At 45.9% G+C, this 25040-nt stretch overlaps 1 protein-coding gene across 1 annotated transcript in view; it reads left to right on the top strand.

Annotated features, from left to right (window-relative positions):
* The first annotated feature begins 2488 nt into the window (after window positions 1-2488).
* The window catches only part of PARD6G (par-6 family cell polarity regulator gamma), a 58441-nt gene continuing 35889 nt past the window's right edge, over window positions 2489-25040 (top strand). Inside the window, exons 1-2 of the mRNA XM_015282411.4 lie at window positions 2489-2741; window positions 13288-13510. Coding sequence (XP_015137897.1) covers window positions 2670-2741; window positions 13288-13510 — 295 coding nt within the window. The 5' untranslated portion in view covers window positions 2489-2669. The remainder of the gene's footprint in view (window positions 2742-13287; window positions 13511-25040) is intronic.

Here is a 25040-nt window from a genome sequence, read left to right as displayed (position 1 = left end):
TAACATGGGGAGGGATTTTGCTGCATGAGTAAGTGTGAGCTCTCCCTCCAACTTGTTTTTATCATTATTATTAATCAGGAGCTACATCTTTCAATCTATCTTTATCTTAATATGGCAACTGCTTTAGTAGATCTGCCAAAAAAATCCTGCAAAGAACAGACTTAAAAAGTTAACTTAAGACTTAAAAAGATAACCTTTTTTTTTTTTTCTTTGCTAAGAAGCTTTCAGCTGCTGTATTTTACATTTTTTAGAGATTCTGATCACTAAGTCAAGACTTGCATTCTGTTGGACTGACTACCTTTGCTACAGCAGCTCCTTGTTACTTTTCCTCAATAGAAGGCAATGCCCCTAACCACCTCTGAGAGGGCTTGACCTAATAGCTTGATAGGGGCCTATTACGCCTGGTAATAGTGGTAGCATGAGAGGGAATGGCCTCAGGTTGTACCAGGATTGTTGGCTATGAGGAACGGGTTGGCTATGAGGAACAATTTCTCCTCAGAAACTGTAGAGAGGCAGTGGCACAGGCTGCCCAAAGTGGTGGTGGGATCACGATCCCTGGAGGTGTTCAAGAACTGTGTGGATGTGGCACTGAGGGACATGGTTTAGTGGGCAGTATTGTTGGTAGGTAGATGGTTGGACTAGATAGTGATCTTTCCAATGTTAATGATTCTATGATTCTATACAGTACGTTACAAGTTCCTTAAATTCAGGAATATCAAGGTAATTTATTTATCTGTTGCTTTACCTTTAGTTCCTTTCCAAATACAAGTTTTCAATAACTTACACTTTCATTAAGATTTTGTTGTTCCTTCCAGTTAACTTCATCCCACACCAGGCTGAAAACCTCTCGAGTGTTTATATGAGAAACTGAGACTGAGCAAAAGTTGTGCTGTTCTATCTTGCTACCAAAAACCCACGTTTCAGCTTCCAGCTCTAAAAAAGATGGTGTTCCTGTGCGTTAAATGGTTACCCAAGAGAGAACAGACACAGCTTGTGGTTGAGAAGAATTGCAGAAGGCTGCCATAGGACAGTTCTTCCGTTCACTAAGCATGTCAGATAAGTACTTGGACCATAAACAGAAGGAATTACATCTATAGCCGCTTTCTCATATTGACATTATGTTTTAAAATTAGAGGCATTACTTTTCATAGAATCATAAAATTACAGAATGGCTCGGGTTGGAAGGGACCTCAACGATCATCTAGCGTCAACCCCCTTGGTCTGGGCAGTTTTGCAAACCACTAAATTAGGCACTTTTCTGTCGATTTCTTTAACTTAATGAAGATCTGATCAGCTTAAGCTCTTTAGGGAATTGGATAGCTACCATGGAGAAATTACTGCACTACTATGGTATGTATTTCTACAGCCCATTCTAACTTAAATCACAGTTTCACACGGCAAAGATGCTTGGGAAGATTACGTTAACTACATAAATTATTTGATAATACAGGGATAATTAGAAGATGTATCCTGAACTTGCCAACTTACAATTATGCTTTAATTTACTTCAGCAATAGGACTGACTAAAATGAGACTTGCTATCAAGCCATAAATCATACGTGGCCAGGGAGACTCTGCTGTGCTATCTGAGGTATAGGAACTTGAAGGTTGTGTTACTTCCAATGGTCTGTGGCAGTGAATCAGGTAAGACCTGAGAGCGGCCTTTCAGTATCTAAGGGGGAGCAGTGAGAAAGAAGGGGACAGATTCTTCAGCAGCGTCTATTGTGATAGGACGGGGGAAATGGCTCCAAACTAAGAGAGGGGAGATCTGGACCGGATATATGGAAGAATATCCAACCTTACAGTACAGATGGTGAGGCATTGGAACTGGTCGCCTGGAGCGTGGTTGGATGTGATCATCTTGAAGGTCTTTTCCAACCTGAGCAATTCTATGATTCTATGAGTGCTGGTGGATGCCGCACCCTTGGAGGCACCCTTGGAGGGGGCTCTGGGCACCCTGATGTAGCTGTAGGTGTCCCTGCTCATTGCAGGGGAGCTGGACTGGGTGGCCTTTAAGGGTCCCTTCTGACTCAAACCATTCTATGCTTCTGTGAGTAGTTTTTATCCCACACGAAGGTAGAAGAACCTTCTTCTGAACAGACAGAGGAGGGAGAGTTCTGTTTTTCTGCTGAAATGAAGGACAGTGGGAGACACTCCTATTGGTTTTTAGTCAAGAATGCAAAATCAACGACCAAAGCGATAACGAGGGAGAAAAAGAGAGAGACGGTAATGAAGATTTTGCACTCTCAAAAGCACAAAATTACAAATCCTATCACTGCAGTAGGTACCGATTGTATCAACCAGCCGGGGCCCGCCACCGGACAGGAACCCCCGCCGCCGGGGCGGGAACCGCGGGGCTGCGGACACCCGCAGGCTTTGGGGCGGGAACACACGGGCGGGTGGGCGTGGCCAAGCACGGAGGGGCGTGGCCTGGCGGTTAGGGGGCGTGGCCGCCCGTCCCCCCGCCGCGGAGCGGGGGCGCGCGGCTGTCGGCGGCTGGAGCGCGAGCGCGGTGGAGCGGCCGCTCTCATTGGCGCGCCGGGACAAAGTGGCCGGAGCGGCGGGGAGCTGAGCGGAGCTGGGCGCCGCGTGCCGCCGGCCGCGCGCGGGGCGGCGGGGGGAGGAGGAGGAGGAGGAGAGCGGGGGGGGGCGGCAGCGGCGCCGAGAAGATGAACCGGAGCTTCAACAAATCTCAGACTCTGCGGTATCTGGAATGCAGCGCAGTGGAAGTGAAGAGTAAGGTGAGCGCGGCCTCGCCGCCGGCCGTACGGCCCGGGGAGCTGAGGGCGGGCAGGCGAGGTCTCCGCTCCCGGCGGTGCGGGCGGGCGCAAGGGGCCCCGTGCCCGTCGCCGCCGCTCGATCTTTTGTTTCGCCGCCGGCCGCTCGCTCGGCGGGGCGGCGCGGGGAGCGCCGCCTGCCCGATTCCGTTCCGTTTCGCCCCGCCGCCGGCCGACCGCGCTTCGGTGTCCCCGGCCGCTCACAGGGTGCCGCGGCTGCCGGGGCTTCAGCCGGTACGCCTCCGCGTGGGGAAACGCGCGTGGAAGCGCAGGAAAGCTGCCCGGCCCTCGTCACCTGCCCGGCGGCGGGATGGCTGCTGCCCGGGGGGCGCCTGGCTCCTCAGTGCCACCGCGGTGCTGCGGGGTTAGGGGTGTCCGTCGTGCCTCCCGCAGCCGGGCGGTTTGTGCTGCTCCCGAGGTGGGACGTGGCCCCAGCACTCCTGGCGAGTTGTGGTGCTGTTCTGTGAGTGCCGAGTGGTGCCCTAAACACATAAGCTCCAATCCGGAGCACTGGCCATTGGTGAGAATGGACGTCCGCACTCTCTCCTCAGCTTAACGTATCCATAGCGTGAGCTCATTCCCTTAATAACAGCTTTAGAAGAGTCCTATAACACTCAGAGCCCTGTTTACAGCCGCGGTGGTCCCATAAGCGAGCCCTGTGTAGGTGCAGGGTGGTAGGGGGCCGTGAGCACGCAGGGCTGTGTGGGTGATGAGAAGGAGCTATATGGTACTGACTGAGTGGTATCCTGCTGTGCACAGAGCCCTTGGGGTACCTCTTAGGGCAGTGTCCTGTGGTAGGGACAGAGCCAGCAAAAAGCTCTGGTCGGTGGTGCCGCATGGGGGGCTGCGCGGGACTGGATAAAGCTGCTGTTGGTAGCTCCTAAGCACTCAGTTGCCTCTGTTTTGCAAGCACGAGGCCTGCCCCAGCCTGCCAGAAAACCAGAAAGTTGAGTCTGCGTGCTGTTGGTTGGTGCTTGTCGGGCAGCAGCGCTGGGCCCTGGCTGGGTGCTGCTGGGCACCGTGTTGCAGCCGCCAGCTGGGGGGGCTTGGGTGGCTTCACAGGGCTCGGGTGGGCTTTGTGGTGGAGGGGCCCAGTGGGAGCGCTGCCTCAGCACGTGGAGCGGGGCATTCCTCTCCTTGTGGGTTGAATCAGACCCGGAGGAGCTGCGGGGAGTCATACAGGCTGCAAACTTGGCTTTTAAATTGTACTTATTTATTTATTTCGCCTATCGGTGTGATAGCCAGGTGACTCCCTGCCTACACCCAGCTGGTGTGTAGCGTTAGGCCGCCGTGTGGAAATGGCTCCTGTGAAAACGAACAGAATGCTCTCTAGATGAGTTGAGGATTGGCTGTTACCTGAATGTTGTTTCTCTTCTCCAAAAAGAAGGACCTTGGAAGTCAGTTTGTGCCTGTAGTTATTGGTATGGGAGAGTTTATCAGATCCTTGGTACTCTGCTGGATGAAACAGTTGTTGAGCGGTCCCCAAATAGCTGTGAGTTTTAAGATTTCCGATGTGTGTCAGAGGATCATTTAAAAAAAAAAGAAAGAAAAAAAATAAGCAGTAAAAAAGGGAAAGGGCATCATGGTGGCTAAACTCACTCTGATTCATAAATGCCTTTCTTGCACACAGTATGTGAGCTCTGTGGTGAGGGGATTGTAGCTGCTCTGAACCTGGGCCGAGCCAGGCCTGTGGCCCTAGCTGGGGACATGCCTGTGTCCATGGTATTCTGATGCCTTGCAGTTTTTGCATCAGGAGCATTGGGAGTGAAGAATTCTTTCCCTACTGGTCTCTAAGCCAGCTTTGTGGCACAGTGTAACGTGTCCCGGTGTGCATCAAGCCAAGCTTTTTTCTCTGGGCAAATGGAAGGTGCTTTAGAAGTCTCCTGGTCACTGAGTTGCAGTACGGTCCCAAAGGGGAGGAGGGAATATGAGCCCTCTGCGTGCATCTGCTCTCAGACATGGCAGTAACAGTAATTGCAATTGCAGAGCCTTGTGCTTTAGGGAGCCGTCTTCCTTCAGGCCCTGTCCTGTCCCCATCTCCGCCCCTGAAGCCGGCCTTATAATCAAAGCACTTACGAGCTTATTGCTGGATGGGAGAGGAAGGAGAAGGAGAAACCTGCTTAAAAATTGGCACATGTCAAAAGAAAATAATAATTGAATTGTAATTATATCTTCTCCCTTTTCTCTTCTTGAGTGTTTCTCAACAGAGTAAATTAGAAGCTCAGTTGTTATCTAGGTGTTGTCCCTGTCGCTCAAAATAAATGCTTCAGCCCTTCTAGACAGGATCTGAAGCCACTTTATCTTGCAGGCCTTAAAGAGCTGCGTATTCTCCTGTGTCTCATACTTGCCCAGTCTGGTGACAAGTGGTGTGGCTGCTCCCTTTGAAGAAATTACCTGTAATCTCTAAAAAAAGGTTTCCAGATGACTCTTTCTCTCCCGTTTACCAAGATTTCCAGAGCAAACAACACGTGGGGATTCTTGTTTTATTAAGAATCCTTCCTGTTGGCACTAGATCACAAACCTATTCTTCGTTTCTCTCTCGCTGGCTTTACCGAGAGGTTGAAGGCCCCTCTCTTTGTGAGTGTAAGCCTACAGAAGAAGCAGAACTTATAGGAATTCCTGCATTAGTACTGAGACTTCCTCTTTAATTGCAGCTCTGTGTAGTCCGTCTTCTTTCACCCACCTCCAATTGAAGAGCTGCATTATTTTCTGTAAGCTGTATATACCAATAAGAATTCTTCAGGTTTTCAAAATGCACTCTTAGTTGCCTGAAAAAAATAATCCCTTACAAAAGCCACCTTGTTTAGCTGCTGTTGAAGAGCAAAAACTCTGAGCAGTAGTTGAGGACTATGGAAGTACAGATGCCTGACTCAGGTCTGATGCTACCACCTGATGCTTGGTGGTAGACCTTGACACTGCTGCCATGTTAATAGTGTCATGCTTTCTTGTACTACAAACTGATATACGAATTAACAGTGTGACTAACATCCTTCTACTGTAAACAAGCCCATTAAGATAAATATACCAGTTAACCATAACTGTCTTTCCTTTGCTCTCTTCTCCCACCTTATTTCTGCTTTGTTCCAGCGAATGTTGGTGTTCAGCTGAATGCCATTTCAATCACTACTGGATTTTTAATAAACGTTCAGCTATATTCTGTTGCATCCACAGTATGAGTGTGAGATTGATGTGGGCCTTGAGGACAGGGCATGCTTGTGGTCAGCCTTGCTCTGGGTTTTCATCTAGGAACTAGCAGGGAAAATAACGTCTTCAAGTCTTGAGCATGTGCATGAGCTTGATAGTGCTTCAGCAGCTCTGCTCCTGGCTGCTGGTTGGGTGTAACAGCCCAATGCCTATGGGGTGCCTCGTCCTGCCTACGTGTCATCTCCTCTTGTGGGAAATGTACGTGTACCCGTTACACAAAAATACCTGGTTTAACCTTCAGCATCCTTTCCTTTTCCTCCAAAAGTTGCTGGTACAGTTCAGATACCTTAGCAATCTGTATCAATAGAGATAAGAGCAAACTTATGCCGTTCCTCTGCAAAGAGGTTGTAAACTTCTGCTGCTTCTCTCTCAAGTTAGCTAAGTGGGAGAGGTCTATGGATCATGTTGCCCAGCCTTGTGCACTTTTACTGATCTAACTCTAACTGTACAGGCCTTTTGGACTTCAGGGCATGTTTTCCATGTGTTGCACGCTTCAAAAACGATGAAAAAGCTGCAAATCCTGTAGGTTTAAAAAGTCTTTGAGCCTCCTTTGTGTTTTTAAGTAGTACTTCAGTTTCTTCCAAGTTAGGATCATATTTACCATACCTAGAACGCAATGAAAATAAGTGCAGCGAAAAACCCTATGACCAGATGTTTGAACTGCTGGGTTTGAGCTTCAAATCATTTGATTACATGCAAAACAAATGTGGCACGGTCTCAGAAAACCACAGAACTTCCCCTTCCAAATGAAGACAGAATGCCACAGCAACGTCAGCTCAAGTCAGTTTGGATTTTAGTATCAAGAATGGGTTCTTTTAAGCTTTGAACGTCAGTCTCTTAAGAGGTCTTTCCCTTGTTCCTTTCCCTCCCAGTTTGCAGGGCTCTTGGTGTAGGTACAGTGGTTATTGCAGTGTACTAAGCAGCATTCGCTAAACTGCTGGTTCCTCTGTTATTACACCTCCTCATTTTCCATAGCAGAATAATTCTCTGGAGCGGTCATATTTGATAAACTGAGGTCTGTCTTTGAATGTTAGGCCATTTGAGAGAATGTGACTGCAGCTTAACAAGTCACCATCCAGCAGCTGAGCCCTGTGCTTGCTCGGTGCCCTTCACAGGTGAGAAGCCAAACTTCCCTGCTGCGAGGAGAACCATTCTGCAGTGGTTCTGCTACCTTGTGTTTTGGCATTTCCCATACTCTCCTGCGCTTGATCCACCTCCAGGTTCTCACCCTTGCTTTTGTGGTCACTTTTATCCTAGTGACTTGGGAATTCCTGATCTGCTTGAAATTCCATCCAACAAGTCTGTCTTACGGAGTCGCCTTCTACATTTCAGCCTTGCCACACTGAAACTGTCCTAAAGGCCGCAGAACAACGGACCTTTAATTTGCTGGGGTGCCCTTCAAAGTTGAAAAGCTGTTTACAACCGGAGTCAGAAAGGAATGTCTCCTGTTGGAGGCTAAAATACCTGTGGAGGCTCCGTCTGGCAGCCTGCAGGACCAGCCACCTCCAAGGAGTTCTTCAGGGCTGCAATTAATAGTGCTTTCCTCAGCAGTGCCTTATCATGCCTTTGTGTGCGCTTAGACTGTGCTTTTAGTAACCGAGAAACGCTCTTCCAAAGATTGATTGCTTGCCCCTAATTACATTTACAATGCAGCCAGAAGTTAAGGATGAAATGTACCTTCTGAGACATTCCCTCCCTGGAAGTGAAGGCAAGGTCTCCCAGCGCAGTCAGTGCCGTTCCCATTGGAAATTCCTGCAGTTAATTGAGGCAGGGAAGTCTGGGGCAGGGTGTGGTATACCAGCCCCGGGCCACCCAGCCTGGGGCCATCCTCCTGCTTCCCTGTCAGATCTGGTGAGGTGTGCCTGTGCATCGCATTGCTTCCCTGCAGCTGCTGGTGGCTGTGGAGAGCTCTGGCAGAAACTAAAAGGGTCTTAAATGAGTTTGCTACCAGCCAGAGCCCTTAGTGGTTATGCCACTTAGAAAATGATGGGAAAGTGGTTCTCTCTGGCTGGAGAGCTGTAGTAGTGCAGGGCTGCCTGTTTGCCCGCGAGCTTGTGTGCTGCTGGCAGTGTTTAATACCAGGTCTCCTGACTCAGAGCTGCTTTGTCCTGCAGGTGGCAATTGGTCAGCTGCTCCTTTTCGCCTTGTGCTGGTGGTGGCATGCCGTGGATGTATGCTTCCCGTGCTGTATTTGTGCTAAGGCTTGATGGTATGTGATGTGCATGTTGCATAGTGCTCTTGAAAATACAGGACCAGTTTGCTCCACATCCTTTGCAAGCAGGCTTTGATTCATCCCTGAAACTAGGAGACTGGAAGACATTCCTTTCTGGAGGGGGAGAACAGCCATGTAAGGCAAATATTTCTTTCTTTTAAAAGGCTTTGTTGTGAACAGCTGCTGCATGAAGTAGGGACAGCACTGTGGATTTGAAGATATTTATCATGAGCTGAAGCAGAGAGGGCGGCTATGCTGGTGCTTCTAATAGAGAAAGCTACTGGAGCGGTGGGGGATGGGTGACAAAGAGGGTGTCTTCAAAGAAACAGGCTGGGAAAAAAATATCTTTTGTTGGATGGTGGTGTGGAAAATGGTAGTTAGGAAAGCCGCTGAAAAGCACAGACCAGTAGTCAAGCAAGAGTCTAACTGTGTAGTTGTGTAAGTGAGTGGTGTCTGTGGGTTTCAGATACAGGTCAGAAAAGGTCTGAAGGTAGCTAGCATAGATGTGTGGTTCCTCCATGAAGGGTGGTCCAGAAGTTACAGGTGCTGGGGGAAGCTGTGTAAGGTTCTTGTGCTCAGCGACAAAGAATTTAGGTGAGGAAGGGAAAAGAGTGAGCACAGTGTGGCTCAATTTACCCTTGTGCTGGTGGTTGAGATTCTCTGAAGAGGAGATGTGTACGAGATGACGAGGGTGGCACATCTCGTGGAGAGGAGTTGGTCTGAGAGAGAAATGGTTAGGCAGGAGGGGAACTTGTCTGCCAGGCTATGGGGAGGAGAAGATCATCGGGGACTGGAGAAGGTTGGAGGGGTGAAGACTGCCTTGCAAATGAAAGGCGGAGAGGCAGAAGTTATTGTGTTGAAGTACTGTGGAAGTGAAGGGAAACCATTGGGGATGGGAGAGGATAAGAACTGAAGAAAGTAGAGCTGTGATTGACTGGGGAGTGATGGGGAGGCTGTAAGGGGGAGAAGGGTAACAGCGTAATGCTGACCAGGAAAAAACTTTGAGGTTAAAGTAGTAAAAAATGTCTGTAATGGAGTTCACGTGAGGATCAAATACAGAGAGGCAGTTTTGTTCTCCTGGCCACCTCTGTGAAGAAAGGGCAAACGGTGAGCAGGGGACTGAGCAGAGTGCTGAACGCCCAATTTCCCACCAGCTTGATGGTTGGGATGGAGCAGAGCTGCTTTGGGGCAGGTGGCAGAAGGCAAGACAAGAAGCTGTTGCAGAGAGCATTCTGCTTGGCTGCTGGAGATGGCCGTGGTGAGATGGAGAGCGGTGCAAAAGGGTGCTGAGTGAGTCGGGGAAGACGTGGCTGTGGGAGAAATGGGAAGACAGGAGGATGATGACAGCTGAGCTCAAGGCCCAGTTGAAGCCACCCGGTACAAAACCATTTACCATTGGTCTTCCCTCCTTCTCACTGATAAAGTGGCCCTGGTCAGGTCATCTTCATTTTGAAAATCTCATGGGTAAGCAGAAATTACAGTGTATGCGTGGATGGGAGTGTTTGTTTTTCTTTCTGTCCCTGATACTTCATGGGAGAAGTCGGTGGTTAATGTAATTCATGTTTATTGCTAAATGTCGCTCTCTGATGTTCTCTTATTACAATAGCTTAAATTCAAAGCCAGCAATAAGCCAGAGGGATGGCACCTCATAAACACAGCACTCCTTATACATGGAGTACTCCTTATACATTTTTGAAACTCACCTTTTCTAAAAAATGAAAAGCTCACTTTGGCTTGCAGGAAACTCCTCCGTTTTGTTTCACAAAGCAGCAGCCCTCTGAGGGAACGGACCTCAAAATCTGCTCCTCTGTGCCCTCACTGCTGCACCCCACCCTTTTTTAGAAGGGTTTTTTAAGAAGAACTTGATTGCTGTTGTTGAGCCTGTGTAAGCTGTGGTCAGCTGGCTGTCACTTTCTTCTTTACCGTAACTTTCATCAGAACCCTTTTTTTTTCCTTTTCTTGTAATTATTTTTCTTGGCCTCTGTTTTTGCTCAGGGCTCCTGCATACTGCATGGCATTTGTTTTGGATGCTTCTGGTCATCTAGTTGCAGACAGCGAGTACAGTGGCTGGCAGATACTTCGGAGGAGCTTGGGACAGAGCGTATTCTTTGTGAAGCCAAATTTACAATTCTTTCTAGTTTTTTTTTTTCTTCTCCCTTCCCCCCCCCCCCCCCCCCCCCCCCAACATAATTAGCTCTGTTAGACTAAATTCACTTAAGTTCCCTTGGGCTCTCCTGCCCTCTGACTTTTGCAATAGCAGATGCTGTATTTGCATTAGATAAAAAGGTCAGAATCATTTACTTCATGATAGAAAACTAATCTGCTTGTTAAAACCTAGTTTGTCAAACAGCGTAGCACAGTATTGTTCTGGCAGACTGTGCTAGCAAACACCAGTCCTTGTGTCTCTTTCATTGGAATGATAGACTAGAGATGAACTTTGTTTGTAGCTTAGAAAAGCAGATAGCCATCGTGACTGTCTTTGAAAAGCCCTCAGAATTTGAAGTTTCTGGAAGATACACTGTGGGTGTTATCTTGAAATCCTGGCCGAATACAATGCAAAGCACCCGGTCTCCAAGCTGTGCGGTACTGCAAAACCTATTATTACTGTGATACTCTCTATCAGCCTCATTAGGGATGATGAATGAGCGGTCACTGCTGAAGCATTTTTTCCCTCCTCTGAAAGGACCCGCTGACAATGGTTGCTGCCTGTGCATGTGCCCAGGGTATATTAATCAGCTAAGCTACAACTACAGCAATGCTAGCCTTTAAACAACAAAACATCATCTGCATTTCCGCTTCAATCCTTTTTAAAGGGACTTCCTTCCCCTCTGCAGTCGCCTTTCAGCAGCTCCCTTGCCTTGAAGGGCTGCTTCACGCAGAGACTTCTGAGATCTCATACATGAGGGAAGTTGACTCTTGGCTCTCCCAAGGCTGAACAAGCTGATTTGGCTACGCAGTGTTAGTATCGGCCCTCAGTGCCCCAGGTCTGCAGTAGGATCTCTGTGGTGCGTTGATACCCCATGTTGCCTTCCATGGATACCTGATGTGCCTCAGAACGTGCCTCCTGCAGGGCTTAGGCTGGGACACCTGGTCTCCCCACTGATGCCCACCACTCCTGTAGCAGCCTAATCTCAGCCTGGGGTCATAATAGCTGTCCTTGCTTCTTTTCTCCTCTCCTTTCCCATGTCACTGTTCCCCTGAACATGGTGTCCTAGCACTGGGCACATCGGGGCCCACAGGCTCACCAAGGCGGACATCAAGGTGTTTTGTAGGCTGGGGTAAGCGAGCACCATGCCTGCTTGTGGGGCTAAGCAAGTGGCCTGCCCAGTAACAGGGTGTTTGCTGGGACTGGTACCCTTGCTGGGATGTTGTTTTAGCTATGAGGAGGGGTCCTGTGTTCAGGTGTGCAGCTCTAAACAAGACCTCCAAGAGATCTCATTGCTGCCTCTTGAGCTTACTCTGTAAGTGCTCAACTTGTCAGGTGCACGTGACTTCTTTTCTTTCGTACCTAAAGGAGAACTTTTAGATACTGTTCAGATGAAGATGTCGACTTTCCTATTGATGTATTTTAAACTGAAAAAGTAAGCTGGATAAGCTTGGATATTTCTTTGGAGAGGAGCAGGGGGTGGAGGACAAAGAGAGACTGTTTTTCTTCCATTGGAACCAGCTGTGGTTTGTTTGGCTTTTGTGCATTACGATGGGCACTCTGATTGAAATCCAAACTGGAACTAGCAGTTAATATTACAAACAAGCAGCTTAATTTGACTAAACGAGCTTTCAGATGATCACAACCAGGCTTTGATGCTGAAGAGTGGGATTTTCATAACTGCGGAAGTAATTTGAGAACATGCTTGCACCCAAAAGCTAGCAGGGCTTTTTTTTTTCCCCTCGAATAAATATGATTCTGGTGATGATTCATACTTTTGTTAGCCTCAGCAAAAGAGTGGCTTGCATGTATAAGTTGCTTTAACAACTGAGAGCCTCTGCTTTGAGAAAGAACTTAGAAAAGTTCTCAATTTTCTTTGATGTTTTTTTTTTTTTGCTGTTTTTCTTTTGTCTGTGGTCTCTTTTCTCTTGCCTGGCATTGACTGACTTTGCAAATGAGAACCTCCATAAGATCCCAGTCACAGCCTTATTCCTGGATTTACACTTCCATGTTGCGTGATGAAGAGGTTCAGTTGATAAACAGTAGTATTAAACGATCTAAGTTAGGGTAAGAAACATACCAGACTGTTGACTTACTGGTTTAGCTAGATGCCTGATTTTTCACGCCATTCATTTCCAAGATTGGAGAATCCAATAGTTTCCTCCTGTTCTTAATAGCATACTTGCTTTCTGATATCAGAAGTAGGGCTGATTAAAGTCTTTTCTACAATCACTTTTTGACTTACTTAAAATAACTTCATGCATTTAAAACACATTAAATTGTTTTGTGCCAAACCATCTCCTGGGTTTTTAATTTTTTAAGTCACTTGTAAAGCTTCAGAACTAGAAACTGATGGAGTGACTGAAAAATTAAACCTGCATAAGCTCACTTGAAGAGCTTCGCTCATTCTGTATGGATGCCAGGAAATTTTGGGGGCATGTAGAGTGAGTGTAATTTCCTAATAGCAGGCTGTGTGCTTGCATACTGTGCTAAGAAGTATCGTGGTTGGGATCCCAGTGGTATTGATGGAAGGCATGTAAAGAATTTTTATTAAGGTTGTTTGAATAGCTGAGGAACTTCTTTTGAAAGCAGTAGAGTGAGCACTTCTGCTTCCGAGAGGACTAGTTCTGTGGATGTCTGAGATCATGACGATAATGAATGATGGCACTTCAGAGTTGAATCCTACCAATGCAGTCCTCTGGGATGAAGACTTAGTGTGTATTTTCAGATATTAAGGTGTCATGTGAAAGCATACCTATTGTCAAGCAGGGTGGTGTCTTGGTAGCTGTGGTTATATTCTAATAGGAGGGCTTAATGGGATGTCTCTAGACCTGAAAGCACTGATACGTATAGAAAGAGAGGTGATGGACACCATGTTTAAGTGCTAAGTTAAAACGTTGTGCTTTGGTGATGTTTGAAAGCAGATATTCTTTTATTTTCTCTTGCAGTTTGGGGCAGAGTTCAGAAGGTTCTCCCTGGACCGCTACAAGCCAGGAAAGTTTGAAGACTTCTATAAACTAATTCTTCATATTCATCACATAGCCAACCTGGAAGTGATGATTGGATATGCTGATGTGCATGGAGACCTTCTCCCTATTAATAACGATGACAACTTTTTCAAGGCTGTTTCAAGTGCTCATCCGCTGCTCAGGGTTTTTATACAAAGACAAGGTAAGATGTGATTCTCGTTTCAGTGTTTTGAAAAGTGCTGGGACAAGGTGGCCCTCATTTAAAAGCTGGGGTGATGTAAGAGGAGCTTAGGATCTCCTCTTGGGGTCACAGGCTGCTCTTTCAGGCACTTTGTTACGATGTGCAGAAGTGGTGTGGCGTCAGGGAAAGTAGAAGGATGGCATCTGGGTATCACTCCAAGACCCTTATTTTCCTAGGGGAATGTGCCTCATGCTGCCCATGCTCTGTTATCACTGGAGTGTGCCAACACTGCTGCTCTGCCTGACTGTGGGAGAGGGACAGTAGTGTTGTACTACTGCAAGGCATTCAGAAATCCCTGGTCTAGTGGTTACTCACCCTGCACATGGCAGGGGGTTTAAAACTAGATCATTATGGTCCTGTTCAACCCAGATCATTCCATGATCAATCATGATAGTAACATCAGACTCAAGTATTCAAGCCTGTGTAGTGAATAAATTCAAAGGTAGATAGCTATTTGGGGGGGGGGAAAGGGTTACGTTGCAAATGAAGTCTTGTTTGACTCTGATATGTCAGATAAATAGATGATCTCCCCTCTGTCCTTATGTAAATGACCATTGATTTTTTTTTTCCCTTGTTTTTAAATCAAGCAAGTGTTGGGCACAATTGCCTGAATGTCAAAGTGACTTCAAGTTTAAGTGGCTCTGTGTTATTCTTGTAAAGCTTTTATTGCAGATAACTGAAACTACTCCCTACCTTCCCCCCAAAGACTGTGTTCTACAGTTGCTTCAGACAAGGTGTCTTCCCACAGAACTCATTAAATCCCACAGGAACCCGATGCTATGTTAACACTGCTTCCACAGTGTTTTCAGACACAGTGATTTCTAGCACAGGGTTAGGAATTAAACTCAGGTCAGCAGCAGAGTCAGAAATGGGACTTCATCTGTGACTTGGAACACTCTTTGGGGCTGGACTCTTTGCTGCTTGGGTTTTGTACTGATTAGGATTTGGCAAGAGGCTCCGGCCTGCTCACTGATAAGAGCTGATTTAGTGTGTGGTTTAATTTGGTGTCGTCAGATACAGAGATCTCTGTGGCCCTCCGCATTCAGAGTGTGTTACCCGCCTCCTTTTAGATCTAAACCTAGACAAGTTTTGTTTGTTTATATGTCTGTTGTATGAATGGAAATGTCTATGAGAGAGGACTTGAGTTGCTGTCTCTTCTTTCTCATACAGGAAATGCCAAGTTAGATGACAAACCCTCTTATATCTCCTTCCTGCAATGCCTGTTAGGGCTTGAATGTTCATGGTGGGTCAGGTCATAAGAAATTGCTTGCATGACTTTGTCGTGCCTGCTTCAGTTCAAGTTTATTCATGTGTCTCTGGATCAGTCCCGTTCAAAATGTGGCTGTTCTTGCTCTGTGCTGACCACTGGAAGTTGAGTATCCCTAGCTGTGCTGGGGGAGAAGTTGAAACAGAACTGTTGATCACACAAAGAGGCAAATGGAGGAAAACTTAGCTAGGGGTGGGAAAGGTGCTCTCTCCTGTTAATCAGTAGGAGATAATTTGCTATTGGTGAAGGTTTTTAACTTCTAACCTTAGTGGAAAAATGCAGCATTTTTTAAAAAACTTGTTATTCAGTGGAAAGAATTACACGGACTTGAAAAGGAAGCTTATATAAGAGGAAAGACAAGTCAGTGCCTTTCCACATGCAGCACTACCTGAAAGCTTTCCCAATGCGCATTCTCCTGTGCTCCCTCTAAAGCCAAAATGAATTCTGGTCTGTCCCTTTGATTAATGGCACCTTTTAATATGGGACTCCTGTGGTTAACACTTGAGACGCATACTTGTCCGAGGTGGTTTGGAAGCATCCGTGTTTCCTTTTATGGGAAACAACCCTGAGAAACTGTTCCCTTCAGAAATAACAGGGATTCCTGAAATCTTGGTTCTCTTCCTCCTTTTCTCCACCAGACCTCCCGCTCCCTGCTTTCCCTCAAGCAGTGCTGGCCCTTCTGCTAGAGAGCTGTGCTGGGGAGCAGTGTGCTAGGCACCTTTCCCAGAGAGCAGGAAACCATTGTGCCATCCAGGGGAATGTGGTGTGTCTGCAGTGCTTCGGCTCACGCCCTAAACTCTGGCTGCGGAGGTGGGAAATTAAGTTGACAAGGATGCCAGTAAAATATGAAGCCAGTCCTCTTCTGTGACTTTGAAGGAGACCGCAGAGCACAGACTCTTAAGCCTTCTGGGTCATGGATCGCTGTCCGTTGGTGGGAGAAATCCTGGGAGGTGGCTGCCAAAGGCTGTTCCTGCAGTGTTACAGAGTAGAGGAACAGAACTATGTAGGCATGGAACGAGTGAGTGGTTGAGCTTCAGGTCTTACTGTAGTAGAGTGAACTGTCTATCAACTGCTTGATTAGTCATTCTATCTATTTTCCCAGATTATAGCTGGGTTATCCTTTCTCTTGTCAAGTAGATTAAGTAATCATGTTAAATGAGTTTAACTGTTTGTTAGCAGAGTGACAAAGCAGATGGCTTACTCTTTGCTTAAAAGTCAAGCAACAATTTTCTAGCTTTTTTTTGCCTTGTTTTTTTTTTCTTCTGAATCTAAGGTTCGTCTTGCACTCCTTTAATTCAAAAGCACTTTCCCAACTTGTCCCCGGAGGCTAGCCACATAAATTGATTTTCACATGCCGGATTGATGTCTAGGTGTGAGATAGCTGTTTTATTTTGTGTCCTCGTTCTTGTTTGTGTCTCCAGAGCCCCAAAGTTTTCAGGATCGTAGCAGCTGTTCCCTTGTCCATGCAGGGGATGTCAGTGGTTATTAGCCAGCCTTTTTACTAAGAACTGGATTGCTATTCCCAGTGTGCCTGCAACAATTACTCCGGATGCTTTTGGGGGTCTTTAAGCCGCGAGGACATCTGCTGGTTAGATCTGAGTGAACTCAGCTCGGAGTGATCCATCTGCTGAAAGTATGTGTTGCTCTTCCCTCCGAACCACAGTGCAGATAAAAATCCTAATTAGACAACCAGACCATAAAAAGAAAAGCCAGTTTTTCCTTGACTTGCTTTCCCAGGCTGCAGTATGGGCTGTGTCCTCAGCTGCGTAAACTGATGTGGCTCTCGACTTCATTAGCACAATAGCAATTTATATCAGCTGATGCTTCCAGCCCAAGAATTTATTTACTTGGCTGGGATTGATATCGGACATATCCAGAACTCCATGGAAGGTGCCTGCTGTTGGGGGAAAGGATGGATATACCAAAGACTCTAGAATGATGCAGGGACTTATGGATGTGTTTGACTTACTCCACGATAACTGAGCTCGTGTACTGTAGCCGAAACCTGTGTGAATGAAGAGCTTATCTGAAGTTACAGCTGTTCATCATTTTTTCAAGCCTTCATTTGTTCTATGTCTTATTTAAACAACAGCTCTGGAGAGGTGCAGTCTTCTGAATACAGCAAAAAAACGTTTAAGCTGCAAGTTCAAACAGAAACAAAGAACTGAAAAACTGAAAGGGATCGGTATCACATACTGCAAATGCATTGCATTTCTCCTTGTATGATTAAGCGGAATGACATTACTGTCAAATCTTGTTTGCAATGCCTGTCTCCCAGAGTCAGCGTGTGTGCAAACTAGGCTATTTTGGAGGCTTTCAAATAGGATGGAATAATCGGAAGTGTAGCGACTCTCATTATAAACCTACCTTGAAACAGCTCCTTGAATTCTGTGAGTGGGACACAAGGATATTAGTGAAGGTCTGTGAGATAAGGGATTCCAAGATTTGCCCTCTTTTGCTTAGATATATCAACTATGGCGTGCTTAACCTAGTAAGGTTAGAAACTGCTGAGAGGTATTGCAGGATGAAGATGCTGATCACCCTGCAAGTACTCTGCAGCACTTTTTTTTCCCAAGCAGGGGAGGTAGGTCCCAGTCTGTGATGCTGAAGAACAACAGGTAGAGTGAATGGAGTGATATCGGGTTCTAATTGTGGTTGGGCATGCTGTTGTAAATCCAGGCTGAGTTCTGGGAGAAGTGAGGTGGGGGACTGATGATGACCAGATTTTCACTTCCTACTGGTCTGTAGGATTGCATGGGCAGTAACATAAGAACTGCTGCAGTTAGGGTAGCAAAGCAGGTGAGAGAGCTGGTGAGCAGCTTGAACTCATCTTGATCTCAGACTGAGGTCACATTAACTGTTCTTTGTTGGGACTGTTTTGGTTTGACCCCATCACTGATGTAGGTGCATCCGGATGATGGTTTGAGGTTTTAGACCTCTGCCTTCTTTGCCTGAGTTTCTGTAAGCATCGCTATTTTTCTGAGTTGGTAATACAGGTGTGGAAGTATCTCCCTTGGCAGAACAGTTCTCAAAGAATACCTGAAGGAGTTGAGGTTTGGAGAAAAAAAACAAGCTTGTTTAAATATTCAGGCAGTCTTGAGGAGATGTGTAGGGTGTCAGCAGGAACTGAAATTGTGGCTGTTGTGTGAGTACAGCTGCTGATTGTGTGCATCAGCAAGTGTATTGCTACAGCTCTTAAGCAACTTCCATAAAAATAACAGCAAACTAATGAACGTTGGGGACCTTTCTCAAGCCTAAAGCACGCTACAGATCAAATTTACTGTCTTTCCATTAATGGAGTTGATTTTAAAACTTTCTGAAAGTTTGAATGGTTTCCTACAGATGGAAGACAGCTGAAATTCTGACCCGTCAGATGCTTGATCAGCATTTCTGTATGTTATATCAAATACTGGACTTCCTACAGGCACATAAAAGGAACAGGATAAACCTTATGAAGCTGAAGAACTTTCTAACAGAGCAACTAACCCTAAGCCACTCTATAAAGCTAACCAGAACAGAGCATAACATAATAGTTAATGCCACAAACAAACTGCAGCTGTTAATTGAGGTGGCCTGAAGCTAGAGAAGGCTGATGTCTTGTAGTACCTTTGTTTTGTGTTTTGCAGTCATCAAATCTGATCGTGTCTAAAAAGCTATTAAGTATCACCTTCAAAAACTCACATTCAGTGCCTGTTCTTCCATAGTTGTATTTTAATAGTCTATTATGGTAACAGTAAACCGGTATATTGAACACCAGACCTTGATTTTTCTCTAAGAGTGGCTAGAGCTGCAGTCTACCACCAGTTCTCACTTAAAACTTAATCCAAAATCGGCAGCGAGAAATGTGCATTTACCAGGCAGGCTTTTGGATCTGGTGTTGGACATGGCTTGTTTTAAGCAGTTTGGAAGATGCTGTTTTTCCTCGGCAGCGTGCACTGACTTACGTGTTTGAACTGCTGTGCCATGCAGTGCGGAGTCTCTTCTTTATGTGCAGATGCGGTTCACAGCTCTACAGTTTATTTACCTGGCCGAGTTCTGCTTTGCTTAAAGTCCCGACATCTGTGTTTAGCTTTCTTGTTTCATAAAATCATAGCGAGCAGAGTTTTAAAATAAAAAATGTGCTAATGGGAGTCGTGCCCAGGTCTGACTGAAAAACTGATGGTGTGTTGTTTTATTGTCTTTCATACTCTAAGCAGATAATCCTCAGGAATGGTGGTTGGCTGTCTAGCCACATGTGTTAAACATGAGAACTGGCTTTGAGGCAGCAACTAAAACCTCTTTTCAGCTATCTAAAACATTCGACCCTCTGCTGAGACTTCGAGAGGAAAAGTTTAAGAGTTGAAGTCTTAAAGCAGATTTTGGTTCTTCGGTAACCTTCCTGTTTATTTTACAATGCAGGTGTTGACTTTATCATCTCAAAAGGTTGTCCTTTGGGGAAAAAAAAAAAAAAAAAAGAGCCATATGATTTTTCTGCTCTCGTTAAAGGCATCTGCTATATTAAATAATAAAGCAGGTAGCAGCGCATGGTGAGGCCCTGAACTGCTTCTGCTCTTGGTTGAGCTGTGCAGATCTTCCAAATGATCTTTCTACAAATCTGAGGCATTAAAATAAAAGTTTGGGTTGCAGAGGTGACGACTTGAGGCTTATATGCTCTTGTAGGAGATGAGAGAGGAGAAGCAACTGTTCTGGCATGGGGTGTAGTTGGTTCAGCAGGAGATACAGCTCTTCTGCTATCCGCAGCATCCTGGGTCTCTTCTGCCTTGGCACTGGTGTGACCCAGTGTCTGAGCTCTCCCAGACAGCTCTTTGGCAGAAAGCTAGCTGCTCTTCTGAGGCACTAGCGTGGGCCGGGCAAGACCGTGGCAGTTTTACACTGACTTATGTTGCTGTGAAACATCAACTTCATAGGAGGAAGCGCTTGCAGCCTTTGGAAATGGACAGCACCGTTGTATTGAAAAAGGAGGAAAAGCATCTTGCCCGAGCTTTTGACAAGATTAGGGGATGGTGGTAGACCATGCTAATATAATAGGAATTGCTGCTAGGCTTGGATTAAATCCTTTCATGGTTTTCTTTAGAAACATCTCTCTGTTTGAGCTGGAGGGGTCTTTGAATGCTTGTCAAGCCAAGTGATCTTTGTCCCACTCAAGTTCTTTGATATCTGAAGATAAGTAAAAATGCAGCTGTTTGTTCCAGTGAAGTCTGGCAACAAATTACTGTAGCTTCTTTGCTCCACCTTTCATGTGCAAATGATGAGACTGGGTAATCTTTCAACTACGTTATTAAGCACCCTGGAAAACATTATTTTATCTGGCTCATCAGACATAAACACAAAACAGCCTTGGATTTTGTTGTTGGCATGGTTAATGATACCTGTTGGCTGAGCAGAGCCAGCAAGGCTGCTTTTCTCCTTGAAAACTCCGTGTTTAGAATATGAAGGCTTTTTTTTTTTCATCTCCAGTTAATTAAATTGCAGCTAGAATAGCTGGTAAGCAAGAATTTTAGGTGTTGGGAAAGTGCCTGGAAATAGCATTGCCTACAGATTGGGTCTGTGGAGTAAATCTGAACCTGGTGTTTCTACAACACCGTGTGCTGCATAAATATTAGTGGCTGTACTGTATGCTAGGGATGGAGACACAGCCTTGTGAAAATGCTGCTGCTCTATAACTGGCTGAAAAAACTTGTGGTGCTTTTGTGTTAAGGGTAGGTAGGATTTGCTTTTGGTTTCAAACTACAGAAACCTTTGAAGAAAATTATTAATAATTGAAGTTTAACTGATTAAATTTTTAAACTGAAGTTGAACTGCTACAGGTAATGCTTCTTAAATTGCATCTAGCTGGCCCTGAAGCCATGGGTTCAGCTGAATTTAGGCTGAAGGAGCTCATTTGTAGCGGAAGTTCATGCAGCCTTTAGTGGGAACCTCTCCTCAGCTCCTTGCTTGGCTTTCACTGATGACCCATATGTGACAAAGTAAATAACCGTAATCTTATCCTCCGCACTCATGTTTATCTTCTGATTGCAGTTTGCTGCTGTGCTGTTACTTTAAAGAAAAAAAAAAAGCCAAACTCTCCCAGTTATGCCAAATCGTGTCCACAAAAAGACAGTCTCTGTTGAAAATTATTTCTTGTTTTCTTCCTTGGTCTGACCACTGTAACAGGTGGCCCAACTGTATTAAAACTGGAGAGGAAGGCTTGTCAGATGATCCACTGGTGTTGAGGTCTGTATGAGGGAATTTTCCACTATTTATATTTCCTTACCTTAGTAGTCAAAACACGAGATCCTGTTTCCTGTGCATGGCTCAGGTTTTTTCCTGTTCTGCAGAGCTGTCATTTCCTCTCCTGATGGAAAGAAGCACAATGTGCAGATAATGAAATGCACCTGATGATCTTTTTTGACACGTGTTGTGGATTTTACCTCAAGAGGCCTTGCAAGCTCACAGCAGCTTTCATGTGGTGACAGAGGATAGATACCCAATACAAGTGCACACATTAACTCAGTGTTCAGGCCTTCAGGAGCTGGCTTTCTGCTGATTCTCTTAAGTTCTCTAAAGGGCTTATGACAACTTAATGGGTGCACTCTTGCACTGAAAGCAAACGAGCAATGCTTGATGGAGTAGGCACTGGAAAAGTAGCTCAAATGACTGAAGGTACAACTCAAAAAGCCACGACGCAGACAATATTTGTTTTTAGAAGTGGAAGCTCCTCTTTTGTCTTGTGACTGCCTGCATTGTTGGGATTGCACACTCCACATTTAAATGTGAGCATCAGCTTTAATGCTGCATAAGCACTCGTGATGTTTTCCAATTCCGAGAGTGAAAGTGGTTTGGGGGCAGCTGAAAGCCTCCTTCTTGATCCTGCCCCTAATGATGATCTGCTCAAGTCTTGTTTTTTTCCTCTGTGCTATGTTTAGAGTTATGAAGAACCCTATGGGGAATATTAAGGAAACTATTAACCTAGAAAACTTCACTGTTGTTCTTGCTCTTCAGTCCCCTGGGATACACTGACACTAAGTAACTTCAAGAAACTTCATATGAGGAACTTTCACACCGCTCATCTCCTTCCTTCCTCCTCCCTTCATTTTCCCATATTTTTCTATCTTGCTGATTTCTCCCCTCTGCTGTTTTTTATTTCTTTCAGCTTTCTCCTCCTTGTCATAGGTTTTGAATTGTCCTGCAAGGCTTTTACTGGGAGGGAGTTTGGGTGAAAGCACACAGGTGCTGGCGCCTGCTTGATTCCAAGTGTTGGAAGGAAGCTTAGGGAGCATTAGAGGTGGAGGAGCAGTGACAGAGCAGGTAAGGAAATAATCAGTGAGGAAAAAATGCCTGTAGTTAATAGAATCATGGAGTAATTAGGGTTGGAAAGGACCACTAAGATCATCCAGGCCAACCATCAGCCCATCCCCGCCATGCCCACTGACCACATCCCTCAGTGCCACATCAGCACTGTTCCTGAATGCCTCGAGGGACAGTGACCCCACCCCTCCTTCGGCAGCTTGTTCCAGGGATCTTCACTTAACTTTATTCTCTGCTTATGCATGCAAGTTTGAAGGAGAACAATTGATTAAGTTGATTTTTACCAATGAATAAGAAATTCTGTAGTGCCTGGCTGCTGTGGTAGCTGGAGAGCTGCTATCCTGCTGAGCTGGTGGAATGCGGTGTCCGGGCAGGGAGCAGCACAGGTGTGCCACAGCCTCTGGCAGCAGTGGGCTCTGAGGCTGTGTTGTTGCCTCCTCAGCCACTGCAGATGAACACTTCTGATTCTTTTAAGGATGAGGTACCAGCTGAGGGCTGGAAAAGGTTTTAAGCTCTTTTACTCATCCATGGATACCGCAGGCCTATCAGTTCTGACTCCTCACTGATGACAACTGGTTTGTTCGCTTTGTTAGCCTGGTTGGTGCCTTACTGCTTTGTTTTTGTTCTGTCAGGCAATTTGCTGTGAGCAGATGCAGTGGCTTTATTTACAAAATAATGCCATCTTCAAGTCTTTGTTTTTGTGTACTTACTGCAGTCAAGTTTTAAGTGCAGCTGGCATGAGTAAAGGGACGAAAACATGTGTTAAACCAGAAATCTGTAAGGTTTCAGAAGGAGTTCTACCTCAATCTGTAAGACTATGAATGGATGCTTTATAATAGATCCCACAGGTGAGTCTACAGTAGTGTGTCTTTGTCACTAGCAACAAAAAAAACTGAGTTCTCAAAGCTGCTTCTTCATCTGTTGGGTTGCTTCATGTGGGAGTTACTTTTCCATGTGGATAACCACGTCTCCTTTCATCAGGCTGCTGTACCTGAAAGATTGTGTCCTAAGAGTTCCCCCTAGATAACAACTGAGGCACAAACAGCACTGATGATCTGCTAGTGAGCTTTATGTTTGCAAAGGCAATTGAGCTAATTCTGATCTTGTTTTTTGCTAGGTCTGGGTGACACCTCTACTTAGGTAAATAGGCCAAGCCCACAGCCACATCAGATTTTATTTTAGTTGAAGGTACCTTTGTGACCTCTTCAGGGTATCTGACCTTGTACTGGGCCATGGCTATCAAAACCAGGATGCGTTTAACATTGGTCTTCTTCAAGTCTCTTGTGTTCTGCTGGTGAAAGCAAAGGTGCTGGTGAAGCATTGCAGAATCTTCCCTTCCTGATTTTTGCAGATTTCGGAAAACAAAGAGGGCTTCAAAGGCTGTGTGACAGCATTACCCAGCAGCTCCTGTCACACTGTGGAGTTTGGAGCCTTAACTTCTTTTGTATAAGTACTATCTTTGGATTGTCCTGAGGCTTGCCAGCCTTCCCCCTAGAAAAGTGCTGGCCTGTGCTTTAATTTGCTCTACTCAGGATTTACTTTCTCCTTCTCTGATCTATTTGTCTACCTTCCATTGGTTATAGGGAACATGTAGACAACTTGTTAACTCAGGCAAAAAAAACCCTAACAGCACAAACCACCCCACACCCACCCTCTTGTTCTCTCCTATGTGTCATAGCATGCTTCCCCTTCTGAACAGTTGTTTTTTTGCTTTACAGGGGTTGTACAATGTAATGAAGAAGTGTGATAACGGGGGCTTAATACAGATTCTGTTTTGGAGGCTATAGCCATACATTGCATCTGTTGTACATGAGCTGTTGAGCACTCAGAGGTGAGGGAGCTGCTGCGGGGTTGCTATTTAAGCTCATCTCAGGCATGCCATGTCCAGAGGGGGCAGAGAGGAGACTGGGAGCTCTGAGAGAAGCTGCTGGCTGGATATCCATTGTGGCTTTACATCTGCTGCTGCGGGCAGACTGGTTTGGCAGCTCCTCAAAACCCACCTCCTCTCCCTGAATTATTCCCAGAAGCATCTGGCTACAGAAGCCAGCTCATGGGTTGCAGATCACAGGAAACAGCTTGCTGCAATAAACGTGTCTTCCTTTGCTCGGATGACCCTCAGTAAGGGTACACCTGCATCATCTCTGGGAAGTGTAATAATGTTGGCAAGCAAGAGAGGGGATGTTGCTGGTGTGTGCAAAGCCCTGTCTTACATCAGGCTTCCACCAGCATCAAGCCCCAGGCAATGTAGAGAGGTGGTGTTTGAGAACCTCTGCGACTAACTTGCAAGTCCTGCCTCTGGATGCCTGGAGTAAAGCTAGATATTTCCCCAGGTGTGTGGGTTGTTTTTTTGTTGTTGCTGTTTTTTTTTTCTTTTCGTTACTATACCTCAATTGGTGAGTGGTGTCTGTGTCCCACACCCTTCCTCTCACCAGTTGCATCCTGAGTTCCCAGAGCTGTGTTGCCTCACAAGGAAGTGCTACAGCGTGCTGTGGGTACCTTTCTGCCCTGATGAGTGTCTTACATTGTGTGGGTAGCATGCTTGAGTCCTGTTGGTCTGGTTTATGGGTGTGTGTGCTTATCTCAGAAGATCAGAGTCACTAGCTCCATCTGTCTTGGGAGATGTTATTGCCTGTTTCTGCCTTTCCATCAGTTCCATGCAAACGAGAGAGCTGAAAGAGGCATGAAGATGGTGCTTCTATATCAGCAGCAGCTGAGAGGAGATGTTTCCTTGCTAGCATAAACCTGGTTAGCCAGATGGCTCGCCAGCACTCACTGAATGGGACCCTTCCATAGTGGCTTTCTCGTAAGTGATATGGATGGATTAGTTCCAGCAAACCAGATCACCCTTGCTTATAGACCTCTTGGCACTGTAAGGGCTGTGTGTGTTGACAATGCATGCTGCTGGAAAGCTGCTTGCACATAGAAGTAACAAGGGAG

Source organism: Gallus gallus, chromosome 2 (genome assembly GCF_016699485.2).
Source record: "Gallus gallus isolate bGalGal1 chromosome 2, bGalGal1.mat.broiler.GRCg7b, whole genome shotgun sequence".
In the NCBI taxonomy this organism is placed as follows: domain Eukaryota; kingdom Metazoa; phylum Chordata; class Aves; order Galliformes; family Phasianidae; genus Gallus; species Gallus gallus.
The sequence above is the reverse complement of the archived record's forward strand: the minus strand, read 5'-3'. Positions and strand labels throughout refer to the sequence as shown.